General features: G+C 41.5%; 2 protein-coding genes across 2 annotated transcripts; both read left to right on the top strand.

Moving 5' to 3' along the window:
- Nucleotides 344–5,162, top strand: LOC8061304 (ruBisCO large subunit-binding protein subunit alpha, chloroplastic). Its single transcript, XM_002440842.2, has 8 exons — nt 344–499; nt 991–1,144; nt 1,927–2,048; nt 2,137–2,344; nt 2,473–2,618; nt 2,754–3,060; nt 3,885–4,336; nt 4,638–5,162. The coding sequence occupies exons 1-8, from the start codon at nt 446–448 to the stop codon at nt 4,926–4,928; spliced, it is 1,734 nt and encodes a 577-aa protein (XP_002440887.1). The 5' UTR covers nt 344–445; the 3' UTR covers nt 4,929–5,162.
- Nucleotides 6,425–7,779, top strand: LOC110429987. The gene is made up of 3 exons (XM_021446764.1): nt 6,425–6,814; nt 6,888–6,976; nt 7,053–7,779. The coding sequence occupies exons 1-3, from the start codon at nt 6,700–6,702 to the stop codon at nt 7,506–7,508; spliced, it is 660 nt and encodes a 219-aa protein (XP_021302439.1). The 5' UTR covers nt 6,425–6,699; the 3' UTR covers nt 7,509–7,779.

Genomic DNA, 18,684 nt, shown 5'->3' with positions numbered 1-18,684 from the left:
ATGTGTTGACACAAAGACAGTTTAAAAATTAACAATTATTTTCTATAATTATACAAGGACAAAAATCAATTTGTTATGATACAAAGTTAAATATAAATAACAAATCAAAAAATAACAGTTTACTTGTACTAATTATTGTACAAGAGTGTTGCCTGAAATCATTTTAAAATACAGACACTTGAAATATAAGAAAAGTGAGTAATTAATTTACTTGAAAGAACTTCTAATTTGCCGAATAACAAGAAAATATGCTGAATGTTCTAGAAACCCCTCACCCCGTCTGTCTCCAAACCCCTACCTCCCTGTCACTCCTGCAGTCCGGGTGTATAAAACCGACCTCATCTCTGAAACCCGCTCTCGCTCCAAATCCTCCGCCTCGTCCGTCGTTCCCCGCACCTTATCCTCTCCACTTTACAGTACCTGCTCTCAACTTCTCCCTATCTCAATGGCATCCGCGAATGCCATCTCCACCGCCTCCCTCATCTCGCCCCTCTCGCAGGTCAGCTTCTCTCCGTCGCCCAGCTTTCTAGCTTTTCCGCTCTGCGATTTCCTGGACAACTGTTTCTTTTATTCCTCGATCCATTGCGGTTCCTCGGCCGGCGAAGGCCATCCCAATTGCGGTCTCGACCAATTTGGGGCTTGTCTTGTTCGGGGGTGTTTAGTTCCCCAATTATTCAAAAAAAAAAAGGTTTTGATTCATCATTTGCAAAATGGAACTAAACACCATGCAAAACGGAACTAAACACCATGCAAATTTTTTTGCAAAAAAGTGGTTATTCTCCATATTAGGCTATGGCGTCAAGGGAGGAAAAAATAACCAAAAGAGCCTCGTTACAAGTACTTGGCATTTTGCATTTTGCATTTTTTTTAAATGAACACTCCCGCGTTGAACTGTGGTTTCCTGATTAATTCTGTGCTTCCTGTATTTCCTATATGTAATATTATAATTTCAAAAAAAATGTAATATTATTTCTTGTTGGTGGTAAGCAGGGCAGGGCGAGGAGGGCCAGGAATGGCCGGTCACAGCGCTTCGTAGTGCGTGCGGAGGCCAAAGACATCGCCTTTGACCAGAAATCCAGGGCAGCCCTGCAGGCCGGCGTCGAGAAGCTCGCAAACGCCGTCGGTGTCACCCTGGGGCCACGAGGTAGCCAACGCCTACCGCTTTGCTACTACAGCCCATGCTGTCTGTTCGATGCTCAGTTGTGTTTTGTCTACATAATTACTATTGCTATTTACATGGTATAAACCATACGCTTCATCATGGAAAACACGGCTGCCCATAGACTCAATTGCAGTTCCTCTATAGAACTACAACTGGAATTAACTACTCCCAGGTCTGTCCCCGAGAAATTGGAAGTGCTGTTATAAATATTATTCCCTCCATTCCAAATTATAAGTTATTTTAACTTTGGAGACTCAAAGCATCTCAAATTTGACTAAAATTATAGAGAGAATTATACAAATTTATGACATCAAATAGATATTACTATAAATACATAATTAATGAAGAATCTAATGATACTTATTTGGTATCATAAATATTATTATTTTATTATATAAATTTGGCCAAACTTAACTTATAATTTGGGATGGAGGGATACTGATTTGGCGCTCAACTTAACTAACTGATGCGAACACATGGTTTCAAGAATCCCAAGAACATACTGTGCTGTAGAATAAAGATTACACAAAAGATGGATGTCTTCATTTTCATTCACAGTGCATGTACAAACACAATTTCCCAATCAAGAGCTGCTTTTTGGAATTGAATTAACTCTTCCATTCTTCTTATTTTACATTTTTAATCATTTCATAATCTGATTTGTTTTTCCAATTTTCCTAAAATCTTCCTTTTCCAAAAATAAGTTTCCAAAGACATGTCTGAAAAGTAAAACACCATTAATCATCAATATAATGTTTTCACAGGGAGGAATGTGGTGCTCGATGAGTATGGCAGCCCCAAAGTTGTGAATGATGGAGTCACTATTGCCCGGGCTATTGAGCTGTATGATCCAATGGAAAATGCTGGTGCAGCATTGATTCGTGAGGTGCTTTCCTTTTCTTTCTTTAGTTTAATGAACATGTGGTCATGTGGAGACTGAATAACATAGTCATGTTCTCCACTTGTCGCTAAAGGTTGCTAGCAAGACCAATGATTCTGCTGGTGATGGCACTACAACTGCTTCCGTCCTTGCTCGTGAAATCATCAAGCTAGGCCTTCTGAGTGTAACGTCTGGTGCAAATCCTGTGTCACTTAAGAAGGGAATCGACAAAACTGTGCAGGGTCTAATTCAGGAGCTTGAGAATAAGGCTAGACCAGTCAAGGGTGGTGGTGATATCAAAGGTGATTCTTGTATTTTTCATGTTAGATTGTTTATCATTTATTTGTTTTCACTCCGCAATGTAAATTTGTAACAAAATATGTATTCAAAACATAATTGATGTCTAATTTGGAGCTGTTCTGTTTTACAGCTGTTGCATCTATCTCTGCTGGCAATGATGAATTTATCGGATCCATGATTGCTGAAGCAATTGACAAAGTGGGGCCTGATGGTGTTCTTTCAATTGAATCCTCCTCATCTTTTGAGACTACTGTTGAAGTTGAAGAAGGAATGGAGGTTTGTAGGGCACTCACCTTGTACAGTTCTTGTGTTTATATGTATGAAGTAGAAGCTTCTGATTTATAACATCAAAATGGCAATGCATATTTACATATACAATCACATGTTCTCAAGTTTTCTTGAATATTGCAGATTGACCGTGGTTATATTTCTCCACAATTTGTGACAAACCTTGAGAAATCTATTGTGGAGTTTGAGAATGCTAAGGTTCTTATTACTGATCAGAAGATCTCAAGCATAAAGGAAATTCTTCCAATTCTGGAGAAGACCACACAGCTGAGAGCCCCTTTGTTCATTATTGCTGAGGACATTACTGGTGAAGCTTTGGCAACTCTTGTTGTTAACAAGCTTCGAGGAATTCTAAATGTTGCAGCAATTAAGGCTCCAAGCTTTGGTGAGCGGCGGAAGGCTGTACTTCAGGACATTGCCATTGTCACAGGTTTGTCTTGCAACCAACCGTAATATTACATATTGTCATCATTGTCTAATGTAGTTGCATTTATTTTGGCTAATAAAAGTATTGTAGTTGATTTCAGCAATATATTTATGCATTAAAAAAAAACATATCGTGCTTCATTCAAAGAGTAATGCTGTAACAAATAAAAATAAATATATTATTTTATTTTTGTATATAATTTGTACAAGGTCCTAGCCTTTTTTTCTCAATACATCCAATCGATCTTTAGTTCCATCAGCTTGCTATAGCTTTTTTCCTAATATTGAACAAAATTGGGTGAGAATGCTAAATGACCACACCATCAGAGAGCTATCGTTAGTTGTATGGATGCCAATTGAGATTGCATGGTTTCATGGATCACATTCTTCATCATGAATGAAAAACTTCGTCCAACCATCTGTTGCGAAAACATGATAGAATTAGAAGTTGAGCTCACCATACAGAGTTGATTATAGTCAATTAGTCATTGTCATGCTAGCAAATTGTTAAAATTTGTTTCTTCAGCTCCACTAGTCCACTCGAAGCCCTGAACCCTAAATATTGAAGATTTCCATAGAAGTGACAGCCTGCAAGAGAAACAATGGTTCTTTGTGTGTACTTGCATCAATCATGATGTTTCAGATTACTGAACATTATTACAACTCCTGGCAAATGAATGCTGGAATACCTAAATGGATTCCTCAAAGTTGGTTCAGGTTATTTGCTTATGATAGATGTTTTGGTTATCCAGGCCCTTTGTTCTGAAATTTGATAATAATTGGCCATTTATTTCTCTGTTTCATTTTGCGGTGTAATTTCACTTTCAGGTGCTGAGTTCCTAGCAAAAGATCTTGGTTTGTTGGTTGAAAATGCTACAGAGGCACAACTTGGTACAGCAAGGAAAGTCACAATACATCAGACTACAACAACCCTCATAGCAGATGCAGCCAGTAAAGATGAAATCCAAGCGAGGGTTGCACAGCTAAAGAAGGAGCTTGCTGAGACTGATTCAGTTTATGATACTGAGAAATTGGCTGAGAGAATTGCTAAGCTTGCTGGTGGTGTTGCTGTTATCAAGGTTGGAGCCGCAACTGAGACTGAGCTTGAGGACCGCCAGCTAAGAATTGAGGATGCAAAAAATGCCACTTTTGCAGCTATAGAGGAGGGCATTGTTCCTGGAGGTGGTACGGCATACGTGCACCTATCTACCGTTGTCCCTTCGATCAAAGAAAAAATTGAGGACCCTGATGAGCGCCTTGGTGCTGATATTATTCAAAAGGTAACTAGGCTAGCATATTTATATACTGATCAGTGCCTATGCAGTTAGATGGTATGAACTGTATTTTCCAGAGGTGAAATCTCATTAATATGTTTATCTGTGCTGGTAAAACGTGTCTAGGACCAGTCATCTAGGATGTGTGTTGCTAAGTTTATGAGTAGATCTATGCCATCATAGTGTGTTTTGCTGGCATTGGAATTTGTTTTGATAATTCAGACTAGTTCTTGTCGCAGCAGACACATATACTGGATCCTGTAGAGCAATAGATCATATTTTTACCCTATCTTATCTACTTGTGCAGGCATTGGTAGCACCTGCTTCATTGATTGCACACAATGCTGGAGTAGAGGGTGAAGTGGTTGTTGAGAAGATCAAGGACAGTGTGTGGGAGGTGGGCTACAATGCAATGACGGATACATACGAGAACCTGATTGAGGCTGGTGTGATCGACCCTGCTAAGGTGACTAGGTGTGCGCTCCAAAATGCGGCCTCAGTAGCTGGAATGGTCCTAACCACACAGGCAATAGTTGTTGAAAAGCCAAAGCCGAAGCCTCAAGTGGCAGAGCCATCAGAGGGAAGCCTTGCCGTGTAAATTTTAACATTCTTGAGGCAGCTGTCTAGACGGTTGAGATCAGTTGAAAGGGTAGAACTTTGGTTTGAGAATTTTGATTCAGGTCCACTGAAAGGTGTAGAGTAGGATTGCCATTTTGCAGATGAAGAGTAATTTTAATCTGGTCTGAACTTGTCCAAATCAGAGAAATTTGCATCACCATTTTTCAAAGAGAGATTTACTTATATGGCGCTAAAAAAAAGTCTCTTCTTTGTATGGCTCTTTTTTTGAACTTCTTTCTATATTGCTCAAATGAACTTTCAATCTTTTCCTGGCCTTCCGTAATCCTTTCATGAAACAACAAAACAAATCTTAGATTTATTATCTTAGAGCTGTTGTTTGATCCTTGAAAGGAATCCAAAATGTCGATAGTAGTTTCACCAAGCTATTTTGCTACAGTGCAAACTGAACCAACTTACTAAGCAACTACTTAGTGATGGAAAATTGTAGTTGACCTATTTGGTAGTGGCTTGTTTTCCTAGTTCGGTGAATACTTGTAACTGTTGTTGTCCTCTAGACCTTGCTATCATCCGTCTTTAGCAATGCTTATCCAATGCTAACTTCCAATGCTAACTGGGACCGATGCGAATGAGAATCAGATCGGCAGATTCTTTTAAAGATTTTTTTAAACTTTCTACAATGGTCTTTCCCGGGATCATCGGGATTGCATGCCTTATGTAGATGAGGAGTCTAGATTCCCCCTCCTATTTCACCCTGCCGATGAAGCACTCAATAAGGACAATGACCTAATGATGGCTATTATCACCCCAAGGGCAATTCCAGTGAACACCTTTGGTAGTGGAAAGAATACCAATACAACTTATGAATTCTACAATCCATCGGCATTATCTCGACAGTTGGCTTTCGGTCAATTGCCAATCAAACTCTGCTATGCCGATGTAGTCAAGCCAAGGAAAACAATCACTGGTGGCCTTGAGTGGATCAGGGTAGCTCAACTTCCACCAGATGCCGATACAACGGATGTTGATTTATCGGCTTGGGTTCCAACTTCCTTAATTACCGAATCTTACAAGCTATGGTGGGAAAAATGGAAGCAACAATTGTTCATGGCATCGGCTCACGTATATCGGAACATGATCGACCCCGAGCACGAACTTCCCGATGATGTTGTAAGTTTCCTTTCGATTTTCCATTCTTTCTTTACCTCTAAATTTATCGGCAACTCACTTCTTTATTTTGACAGGTCATGATCCAGCACTATCGGTGAGCAAAGGTGGGCGGCCATTCGATCTCCGACCAATATCCTCGGTCTCTCTCATCGGACACAATGCTCCCAGCCTCGCAACTCTGATGCACCGAGGAGTTCGCTTTAAGAAGATGACTTCTAAGCGATCAAAGGCCACTCCATCGGTTGCTGCCACTACCCTGACACAAGCTTTCAAGGTAAATCCTCAATTGATTCCTGTTATACCGATTTCAACCTATACTTATACTATCCTTTCAGGGTGCATCGACCACAATCGGAACGTCATCGGGAACTTTGCTCTGTATCAGACACTTTTATTCTTAATAAATTTCAGAAACATCCCTTTGCTTTTATACTTAATTCACAAAACCTTACATCTTGTAGCAGCAAACCAGCGCATCAGCAAGGGTCCAAGGTGTTCAATCATCGGGTGCCGATGCCCCCCAATCAACAACCAGGTAAGCTCAACCCAAGAGAAAAGCCCCTACAAGCACCAAGACTCAACGGGAATGGCAGAAAGCAGCACCATCCTCTCCACCTCATCCGATGCCCCAAATTCAAGCAGACCCGGCCGATGCACCTAAACAGACCATCGATCCATCTAATCAAGGCACGTCATCGGCCGTTGTCCGTGAGCAAACAACCATCGCTTCCCCTCAAGGTAAAATATCAATCATAAAGTCATTGCCGATGAATTTTTACACAGACACCATCATTATTCTTAGCATTTGCAGCCGAAGATGTTCCATCGGTAGACCCAATCGGTCAGGGCATAATACAAGTCACATCCTCAAGCCAAAGGCAAGAGATTGCTCTGAAACAAGTAAGCCAGCTGATCTACTCGATTTTGTGCTATCCGTATTTAATCCTGACTAACCCATCTTTTCCTCTATTTTCAGGAACAGGACTCCCTTGACAGTTTATTCTCTTTTGCCATCGACATTTCTGATGACGAAGGTGAAGAAGCAAGTTCTTCTTTGGCGCTCGGAATCGCATCAGCAGAAATCAAATCTAAATTGGAAGATCTATTGGGCCTACTGCAGCGAGACACAACCCAATTGGTGGATAACTCAGACCCAACCAAGGCCATCTTCAAGACTCTCCGTGGTCAAATTCCAGCCGATGCCGAAGAGGCACTTCTCCAAGTCGCCCATCTAGAAAGTCGTCAGCTCCAATATCAGAAAGCTGTCCAATGCCTTGCCGACAGAGCTGCCCAGGCCCACCTTAAGGAGGAGATGATGAGGCATCGCTACACTAGATACGTTGACACCATCGTCTTTTCCAAGTTGCAAATCTTCTCCAACTCAGCTACTACGTCATTCTCAGATTCAGCAAACACGTCGTCAGTGTTTTGATCATAACTTCTTCATACGACATCGAAATGGTGTGATCTTGGACTTGTTGGAAAGGGGACAACGGCACCGTCGTTTTGGATCTGGTCCCAGCTCCAGATCTTTCGTGGATTAATCTTTACGTCCACGACAAGGTGCTGCGTCACCTATTTTAGGCCAACTTGGTCATGTATCGATTTCGAGCCTTAAGCCCATGTTGTGGGCGCCTCCTCCTGGTCGCCTCCAACCCTAGGTCACTTCTCCTTTATATTCCACGCAGCCGCCACTATTTAGACTTGGGTTTTGTTTAGAGTTAAGTTTTCCATCGAGAAACTGAATCGTTCATTGTAACTGTGGTGACAAATCCTTTTACAGTGATCCAAGGCCTCTATTCTTGATCTCCTCCACTCTGTCGATTAGTCCTTTGGAATCGATTTCTTGAACCCTCTTTTGAATATTTGTGTCATTCATATCTGCAATTTCAGATTGTGTGTTTATACTTTCTTGCTTGTGTTCTTTGATTCGCTTGTAGGAACAGCCTTCTTGGCGAGGTCAATCAAGTTGTGCTTGGTGGATAACCAACGGAGCAGTGGTGTAATGGTTGTAGGGTTCCAATCGTGCTGATTTGAAGCCGGATCGCCAACGTCGAGTTCTTCACAATTGAATTTACCAATTACCTCTCGGAAGATCGGGCCTGACCTCATCAATTGGTATGAGATATCTCAGGTTTACCGCGAGGTATAATCTCGTTTGCCCTAGATTCATATTTGTTCATTACCTACAGTCCACAAAAAGCCAAAAAAATAGTTAACTTTCCACTGTCCTATCACCGATTGTGCCTTGCAATTTCGTTTTCAGTTTTGCTTTATTCAGTCTATGTCCGTGGTTGAGTCTAGTTGCTTGTTTTGATTGTGTTCATCGTCGTAGTTCATTTGCACCATTGCTATTCTTAATTTCTGCTGCTATCCCATCCACTGTTTCCACACAACAAGTAGAAGACACCACATTACTCGACTTGCCTCCGCTAGCCACCTTGTGTGATCTCTCGCCGCCGCGCAAACCCTAGATAGGTTGCCAGCCGCTGTTATTTTTGCCTGTTTCGCAGCCCTCCTTACATCATTAGGCGAATACCTACTGCTGTTAGTCACATGGACGATTCATCCTGTGATCGGTGTTGGAGTTTAGGGACGCTTTGCCCTAACTGCCGCCGCCGCCGCCGACGTCGTGTTGTTCCTTCTTAAAAACATAACTTGAGATACCTTCGCTAGAACATGCTTAACTTTTTGCTCGTTTATCAGAAAAATTTGAAATTTTTATAGCAGCTTTTTGACATCATTTGGACCATACCCAAACTCGCCTTTGGCCTGTTTGGTTTCAGCAAAATTGCCAAAAAAATTCAGGAAAATAAAGAAAAAATTGACAAGGGTTTTGCACGCTTTTCAGACAACTTGCTGAATTTTTGTAGACCACATCTGACCTCAGTTGCAGTTGCCAATTTTTGTGGTTACATCTTGTGTGCCCTTGTTTAGAGAAAAATATAAAAAAATAGTGAAAAAAATAAAAAATCTCGATTCCTACTAGTGCCTTTTGGGAAAATCCTGGAAAAATCAGGATAAAAGAAAAATTTGTTCTATTGCTTGTTTGCTGAGTTCCTTCCATCATACTTTGTTTCACCTTGTTGCACTACGTCTAGACACGTCTTAGCCAGCAATTATGATTTGTCCATTAGATACTTATTAAACTTAGCTAACTCTGCATTCGAATTTTGCTAATCCTTGCTACTTACATTGTGTCTGTCCAAAGTTCCACATATACTTGTATCAGTACAGGTTCATCTTGCAACTATTTACCCACGCTCAACAACAGATTACTTTGCCAATTTGGTTTTGCTCCTGTTAGGCTTGTGTAAGAACACTTGTAAGACAGTGGTAAGCCGTTTCTGATTTTGTATTCCACTTTTGCCACCACCACCACTTGGCTCCTTTTAGTTGATAGGGATAATCCTTTGCTGTTGTTTTTCCCTATTTTCTAACCATGATAGGATCTCCGACGGATTTCAATGATTGTGTGTCTAAGGGTGAACTTACAGCATTCATCACTGAACAGATGAACGACCTGACTCGGATTGTGAACAATCTGGTCACCCACATTGAACAGATTGAGTAACGCCCTCAATCTCATCACGGTGATGATGACAATGCAGATGGAGATTGTAGGGGTATAAACCCCTATACCCTCATGGGCCGATATGGGCCGCACCATCAGAGGTGGCTCGGCCCACAAGATGAAGACGTGCGGCGCACGACGCTGGTCGGCGTGCACCGCAAGGCTACAAGATATTGTACCAAATAGGATAGTTTACTTGTAACTCTGTCCCTTCACGATATATAAGAAGGGGCAGGGGTCCCCTAGAGGATAGGTCATACACAATTCATCTCAACTCAACACAATCCACAACAATACAATCAGACACATGACGTAGGTATTATGCCCACACGGCGGCCAAACCTAGATAAAAACCATGTCCGTGTCTTGCGTCACCATCAAGTTCATAGCTTGCGCACCGTCTACTGATAAACTACTACCGTGGGTATACCCCAAGGTAGACTGCCGACTAGCTTTCGTCGACAGTGGCGCGCCAGGTAGAGGGTGTGCGTACAGCTTTCCAGACGAACAAGATGGCCATCATCCCCGACTTCGCGGTCAAGACGGGCGGTTTCACGTTCACCGTCGGCTTCAACAGCTTCACTGCCACGACCACGGAGGAGGCATAGATCGGATCTGCGCCAACCACTTCTTCATCGACGTCGGCCGCGGCTCCAACCACGCTGGCTACAACTCCGACTACTCCAGGAACGTCTCCGACCACGCCGACAACGTGTCACCCGCTTCCCTGCTACAAAGGGAGGCAGATCGATGACACCGACCTGCTCGGGCTATCGACCAAGTTGTTTAGCCTACTTGCTCTAACCATTAGTCGCAATAATAATCGCCGTGAAGAACGGCGTTACTACAACCGTGACCACCGTCATGACAACAAGTCAAAAAGTAGGGCCAGACAATTTTGTTGCCACCGACCAGACTTTCTTCCAAAGATAAGTACACTTCTAATATTTTATTTATTTTTGGCATAATATTTTTTATTGTTCTTCAAACAAATTTTTGGTTAGCCGACTAGTTTTTTCTTCTACACAAGTTTTCCACAGCCGGCACTGTCTCCGACTCCTCCCTACACGTGCATGAGATCCGCTCTCTGCGTTTCAGGTGGTCGGCAGTAGCTCTCTGGCGAGGCTGGCAATCCTATGCGTGCCTAGGTTCCGCACCTCATGCTGATTGTTGGCTAGACCAGAGCTGGTACAGGCTCTAGGATGAATTAACTACTCGTGCTAATTTTATAACAAAAAATCTAAAACTTATCTCAGTGATGATTTTTTATCTAGAGTTTATTTATACATCATATACTACCTATTCTCTATATTTATTTTTTAGGAGTTTGGCCCAGTCAACAAGCTACGCTCGGGGACTCGTCGACTATTCCCTACGCTGTGCTCGAGGACTGCTCCGACCACCGAGCACATTACGTTCCCAACCACGCTCGGGGACTGTGCCGCATTTACCGTTGCAACTGTTTGGGCGACTTTCCTACTTATTGAAGACGTCAAGCCTCACTGGTCAAAAAAGCTCAAAACGGCGTGTTACATCACAATACATGGTGCTCGGGGACTAGCTGTAGGGGTATAAACCCCTATACCCTCATGGGCCGATATGGGCCGCACCATCAGAGGTGGCTCGGCCCACAAGATGAAGACGTGCTGCGCACGACGCTGGTCGGCGTGCACTGCAAGGCTACAAGATATTGTACCAAATAGGATAGTTTACTTGTAACTCTGTCCCTTCACGATATATAAGAAGGGGCAGGGGTCCCCTATAGGACAGGTCATACACAATTCATCTCAACTCAACACAATCCACAACAATACAATCAGACGCAGGGCGTAGGTATTACGCCCACACGGCGGCCGAACCTGGATAAAAACCTTGTCCGTGTCTTGTGTCACCATCAAGTTCGTAGCTTGTGCACCGTCCACCGATAAACTACTACCGTGGGTATACCCCAAGGTAGACTGCCGACTAGCTTTCGTCGACACCAACCAGATTCGCCTGTGTGCGATATCGCCTATGTAGGCCCTACTGAACCTGTAACTTCCTTCAGAGGCAATTCATTGCACCAACTTCTTTAAAAACACCAGTATTTTGTCCAGCCGATAGGATTGTTATCGGCACCTAAACTTCTTATGCATCGACCCAAATGCTAGGGTAGTATATTTTTAAATACTTTCTATTTAATGCTCTAGGAAATTCAACTCCTTCTAGAGTTTCTAGAATATGTACGTTACCAGGAGCAGATCGACTTATCCAATATGGACCTTCCCAATTAGGAGACCATTTTCTAAATTTTGAACTTTTAGTCCCAATCAGCAGAATTAATTTCCAAACCAAATTTCCATCGGCAAACTCCTTAGCTTTTACTTTTTTATCATACCATCTAGCCACTCTCTTTTTATTCTCTTCAATATTAACCAAAGCCTTCAATCGATGCCCTGCTGAATCTTCTAACTCATCTTTCATCAGGGTAGTATAATCATTGGTAGTTAATTGGTCTTGAGAAAATATCCGTCTAGAGCCAGTTTTAATTTCGCAAGGCAATACAGCGTCGTGCCCATATACCAACTGATAAGGTGACACTTTAGTTGCACCATGACATACCATCCGATACGACCATAGCGCTTCATTTAATACCATATGCCATCGCTTAGGGTTTTCTTCAATCATCTGCTTGATAAGCTTAATGATCCCTTTCTTAGAAGCTTCAGTCTGCCCATTAGCTTGAGCGTAATAAGGAGAGGAATTCAACACCTTAATCCCCATACCGATTGCAAATTCATCAAACTCCCCCGATGTAAACATAGTACCCTGATCGGTAGTAATTGTCTGAGGAATACCAAATCAGTAAACAATATGCTCCATAACAAAATCAATCATGTTAGCCGATGTCACTTTTTTCAAGGGAATAGCTTCAACCCACTTAGAAAAATAATCAGTACCAACAAGAATAAACTTATGTCCCTTGCTTGATGGCAGATAAATCTGATCGATGAGATCAATAGCCCATCCTCAGAACGGCCAATTCTTGATAATAGGATTCATAGCCGATGCGAGTGCTCTCTGAATATTGCCAAACTTTTGACATCCTTGACACCCTTTGAAATACTTGAAACAATCTTGAAGAATAGTCGGCCAATAATATCTATTCCTTCTAATCATCCACTTCATTTTAAAAGTCAATTGGTGCGCTCCACATACCCCCTCGTGAATTTCACCCATCAAACTTTTTGATTCATCATCACCAAGACATCTAAGTAAAATTCCATCTATGGTATGATAATATAGCTCATTATCAAGGAGTACATACTTGGTGGCCAAAAATCTAACACGTCTCTCAACTTTCTTAGATGGATCTTCTAGGTAATCAATAATCTCCTTTCTACATTCATCGGTACCAATTGCCGATGAAAATATCTCTAGGATAGGCTGATATCCTGACGTGTGTTGAGCCAACCGATTAGCTTCTTCATTATGTAATCGGGGAATGTGTTCTAGACAGAAATCCTTAAATTCTTTCAATAACTGTAAACACTTCTCATGGTATGATATTAAAATTTCACTTCGGCACTCATAAACTCTAACCAACTGATTTATAACAAGCATAGAATCACCGAAGATTTCAACAGCATCGGCACAAATTTCTCTTAATAACTCCAACCCTTTTACCAGAGCTTGGTACTTAGTGTGATTGTTTGTCGATGTAGCAACAGTTGGTAATGAAAACTCATACTTCTTTTCTCGGGGAGAAATTAACACTATACCGATACCTGCTCCTTGATCACATGTAGATCCATCAAAGAAAAGCGTCCAAGGGGCAACTTCCAAAGAACCTACCGAACTGCAATGTTGAGTAAAATCGGCCATAATCTGTGCCTTGACTGCTTTAGCCGATTCATAAACAGTATCCATTTACCGATTCTACCTTTCAAAATCAGCATTGATAACATGTATTTGACTACATCATCCTTGCATACGATAGTACATTTGGCCGATAACAAATAATGCCTCAATTTAATACAAGAAAAGTACAAACATAGGCATAACTTTTCAATAGCCAAATATCTTGTCTCAGCATCCATCAATCTCCCACTTAAATAATAAATTATACATTCTTTCCCTTCAAATTCTTGAATAAGGGCCGAACCGATAACCATATCATCGGTCGATAAGTATAATCTGAAGGGTTTTCCATGTTGAGGTGGAACCAATACCGAAGGATTTATCAAATAATTCTTAATTTCATCCAAAGCCAGCTTTTGCTATTTTCCCCATACAAATTCTTGATCGGCTTTTAATTTGAGCAAAGGACTGAAAGCTCGGATCTTACCCAATAAATTGGATATAAACCGTTTGATAAAATTAATCTTGCCGATCAAGGACAGAAGTTCAGTTTTATCGGTAGGGGCAACTATCTTGTTGATTGCATCAATGGATCTCCTCCTAATTTCAATCCCTCTCGATGCACCATGAAACCCAGAAACTGGCGTACCGATACACCAAATGCGCATTTATTAGGATTCATCTTCAAACCATGTTTCCTCGTACATTCAAGTATTTTCCGCAGATCGGCTAGATGCTTCATGAAATCCCCAGACTTAACCACCACATCATCAATATAGATTTTCGCCAACGTGCCGATGAACTCATGAAAAATAAAATTCATAGCCCTCTGATAAGTAGCACCAGAATTCTTCAAGCCAAAAGTTATGACTATCCATTCAAATAACCCAACATGACTAGGACACCTAAACGCAGTCTTAGGAATATCTTCTTCAGCCTAGTTTAGCCTATAAATATATCCCACTCAGGCACTCATCTTCTAACTTGCCATTTCAATTGACTCATTTTCCATCTTCAGAAACAAGACTCTCTTGGTAGCCTATTCTCCTTTGCCATCGACATCTTTGATGATGAAGGGGAAGAGGCAAGCTCCTCATTGGCACTTGGAACGATATCGACAGAAGTTAGATCCAAGCTGGAAGATCTATTGGACATATTGTGGCAAGACATAGCTCAACTGGTGGATGATTCTGACCCAGCAAAAGCTATCTTTAAAACAATCTGCGGCTAGTTCCCTGCCGATGTTGAAGAAGCGCTCTTTCAAGCTGCTCACTTGGAAAGCCGTCAACTCCAAAACCAGAAGGCCGCTCAGCGCATCACCGACAGAACTGCCCAGGCTCAACTCAAAGAAGAGATGCTACAAGTGAAGCATATTGCTGATGAAAAGCATAAGAGCATCGGCAGTTTGCAAGCCTCAGGTGTCGAGCTGAAACAGAAGATCTCAGATCTATCAGCAAGGAAAGAAACTCTGCTAGCTAAACTCTAGCAAGTTGAAGAAGAACTGACTCAGGTTGCACAAGAAGAAAGTTAGCTGCCTGATGCAATGAAGGATCTTCAGCAAGAGAGGAACACCTAAGCCTGCAAAGCTCTCCTGATGAAAAAGAAACTCAAGCCAGTGGAGGGCTCAGCCGATGAAGACACCAAAGAGATAGAGGAAGCCAACCAGACTTGCCTGCGCGCAATATCGGCCATTTAGTCGTTGCTAAACTTGTAAATTTCTTTATTGGCAGTGTGTTGCATCGGTACTCTTTATAAACACTAATTTTTTGTCTAGTCGATAGGATTGTTATCAGCACCTAAACTTTACGTGTCAACCCAAATACTTGGGTAGTATTTCTTTAAATACTTTCCATTTAACGATCTGGGAAATTCAACCCCTTCGAGATTTCTAAGATGTATGCATTGCCAGGAGCAGATCAACTTATTCGATAAGGACCTTCCCAATTAGGAGACCATTTACCAAACTTTGAACTTTTAGTCCCAATTGGTATAATTAATTTCTAAACTAAGTCTCCATCAGCAAACTCTTTGGCTTTTACCCTTTTACCATACCAACTGGTCACTCTCTTCTTATTCTCCTCAATGCTAACCAGAGCTTTCAACCGATGACCTGCCAAATCTTCCAACTCATCCGTCATTAGAGTATCATAATCATCGATAGTTAACTGATCTTGAGAGAATATCCGCCTAGAGCTAGTTTTAATTTCCCACGGCAGTATTGCATCGTGTCCATATACCAACTGATAAGGCAACACTTTAGTTGCACCGTGACACGTCATCCGATATGACCATAGGGCTTCATTTAACATTGTATGCCACCGCCTAGGTTTTTTCCTCAATTTTACGCTTAATGAGTTTAATGATCCCTTTGTTAGAAGCCTCAGCCTGCCCACTAGCTTGAGCATAATAAGGAGAAGAGTTTAAAACTTTAATTCCCATACCGATTGTAAATTCATCAAATTCTCCTGATGTAAATATAGTACCCTGATCGGTAGTGATTGTTTGAGAAATACCAAATTGGTAAACAATATACTCCTAATATGACCACGCCACCAAGCAAGATGTTACAAGCTCCAAGTCAAGCTACACCCACTCAAGTTTCACCTACACGGACACCAGCCCAAGTCATCGATGGACCGATTACACGTAGTCGTGCAAGGAAGCTACAACAAGAGGTCCACGCGCTACTTTGTGAGATTCATTTTAACATTAATGAGAATTATATACTACCTAAGTGTTGTACCTTGATTGTACTCAGGTATATAGAAGAAGAGAAGGATGAATTGGACCCTGAAGAACGGACCAGTGCAAGTTCCACAAGAAGTCAAAAACGGACCAGTGGAAGTCAAAAACGGACCAGTGCAAATAAATCTTCATAACTTTTTACTCACAAAAGCTATGAAGGTCCATGAGCACTTGTTGGAAAGCTTGACGAGTCTACTTTATAATGAATCTAGTGGTGACCAGTTTGGGTACTCCATATTGCCTGCAGACCAGAATTAGTACAGACTGCTCAGAAGATCAACAGTCTATCATGACCGAATGTTGGTACAACTTGCCAAGCAAACCTGTACCAATCTACAATGTTTTGTGCTGGTTGGCATACATTGCTGGAAAGCCCTTTGAGTCTAGTTTTACACCAAAGAAACGGTTCATCATTCGGACTTCGCAATAAAAAGTTATGGTCAGTTTATTGGAAACTGCTCTGGAGGCCAACAGTCACGCGAAGCCAGTTCGGGAATCCATTTCGAGGGGACCTTTCACATTGCCTTCCCTTAGAAACTCTATTTCATTTTCATACCTATCTAGCAGGGCTGTTGCTAGTATAAATACCCCCTAAGACTCATTGTAATCTCAGACTTTTGATAATTGAAATACAGAACCCCTTTTGTTTAGCTGTGTGCTAGCAAATGTTCACAGAGTGATCTCTACCCCTTGCTCTTGTGATTTCCTCGCCGGATTACATAGGCGGCGGCTTCATCCGCTCCCAATTGGTGCTCCTACTCCCTTCAAGGTATTCCTTGATTGATTGTAGGCTGTGTTGGTTGGTTCTTTGAGAGTGTGGTTGGGCGAATCCTCGATTCAGGTTGCCGGTTAAAGACGGTGGTTGGCTTCGAGTTTTATTTGCCAGGTTGCACTAGTTATCGCTGCTTGCAGCAAGTTACCGGCTGTTCTTCAGCTGGTTATCGGTGTTCTTCCTACGTCGTGAAGATCGGGACAACGTGTCACATCAGCTCCTTTACAAAATCAATCATATTTGACGATGTCACCTTTCTCAAAGGAATTGCTTCAACCCACTTAGTGAAATAATCGGTGGCAACAAGTATAAATTTATGCCCTTTGCTTGATGCACGGATAAATTTGACCGATAAGATCAATGACCCATCCCCAAAACTGCTAGGGCTCAATGATAGGGTTCATGGCCGATGCAGGTGCTCTTTGAATATTGTCAAACTTTTGACACCCTTGGCATCCTTTAAAATATTTAAAACAATATTCAAGAATAGTCAACCAATAATACCCATGCCTTCTGATCATCCATTTTAGCTTGAAAGCCGATTGATGTGCTCCACATACTCCCTCATGAATTTCACCCATCATGTTTTTTGACTCATCATTGCCAATACATTTAAGCAAAACTCCATCCAAAGTATGATAATATAACTCATCACCGAGAAGCACATACTTAGTAGCTTGAAACCTAATGCGTCATTCAACTCTCTTAGACGGGTCTCTTAAGTAATCGGCAATTTCCATTCTCCAGTCATCGGCACCAACTGCCGATGTGAGCACCTCTAGGATGGGCTGATATCCCGAGGCGTGTTGAGCTAACTAATTAGCTTCTTCATTATGTAATTTGGGAACATATTCTTGACGGAAATCTTTAAATTCCTTCAACAATTGCAAGCATCTTTCATAATGCGAAATCAATTTGTTAGGTCATCGGTTGAACGCTAAATCTTTAAATTTCTTCAACAATTGAAACCTAAATCTTTAAATTTCTGAGTAATTCCAACCCTTTCACCAAAGCTTGATACTCAACTTGATCATTTGTCAATGTAGCAACAATCGGCAACTAAAACTCATACTTCCTTCCTCGGGGTTAAATTAGTACAATAATGATACCTACTCCTTGATCACATGTAGATCCATCAAAGAAAAGTGTCCAAGGAGCAACTTCTAAAGAACCCACTGTATTGCAATGTTGAGTAACAAAATCAACCATAACTTGCCTCTTGACCGCCTTGGCCAATTCATAACGTAGATCAAACTCTGATAACGCTAAAATCCACTTGTTGATTCTACCGCTTAAAATCTCCATTGACAACATTATTTAACCACACCATCTTTGCATACGATATTGCATTCGGCCGATAGCAAATAATGTCTCAATTTAATACAAGAAAAGTACAAATATAAGTATAGTTTCTCAATGGCCGAATACCTCATCTCAGCATCCACCAACCTTCTACTCAAATAATAAATGACACGTTCCTTCCCTTCAAATTTTTGAATAAGAGTTGAACCCATAACAGTATCATCGGTTGATAAATACAATCTGAAAGGTTTCCCGTGCTGAGGTGGAACCATGACCAGAGGATTTACCAAATATTTCTTAATTCCATCTAGGGGCAACTGCTGCCCAGTTCCCCACATAAACTCCTTATCAGCTTTTGATTTAAGTAAAGGACTG

Source organism: Sorghum bicolor, chromosome 9, assembly GCF_000003195.3.
Source record: "Sorghum bicolor cultivar BTx623 chromosome 9, Sorghum_bicolor_NCBIv3, whole genome shotgun sequence".
NCBI classification, from domain to species: Eukaryota; Viridiplantae; Streptophyta; class Magnoliopsida; order Poales; family Poaceae; genus Sorghum; species Sorghum bicolor.
The sequence above is the reverse complement of the archived record's forward strand: the minus strand, read 5'-3'. Positions and strand labels throughout refer to the sequence as shown.

Excerpts from the sequence above, each read along its gene's own strand:
- LOC110429987 (XM_021446764.1), top strand. The coding sequence starts at position 6,700 with ATGCCCCAAATTCAAGCAGACCCGGCCGATGCACCTAAACAGACCATC. Across the intron at positions 6,815-6,887 it reads AACCATCGCTTCCCCTCAAG|CCGAAGATGTTCCATCGGTA; the intron begins GTAAAATATCAA and ends TAGCATTTGCAG. Across the intron at positions 6,977-7,052 it reads AAGAGATTGCTCTGAAACAA|GAACAGGACTCCCTTGACAG; the intron begins GTAAGCCAGCTG and ends CTCTATTTTCAG.
- LOC8061304 (XM_002440842.2), top strand. The coding sequence starts at position 446 with ATGGCATCCGCGAATGCCATCTCCACCGCCTCCCTCATCTCGCCCCTC. Across the intron at positions 1,145-1,926 it reads TGTCACCCTGGGGCCACGAG|GGAGGAATGTGGTGCTCGAT; the intron begins GTAGCCAACGCC and ends ATGTTTTCACAG. Across the intron at positions 2,619-2,753 it reads AAGTTGAAGAAGGAATGGAG|ATTGACCGTGGTTATATTTC; the intron begins GTTTGTAGGGCA and ends TGAATATTGCAG.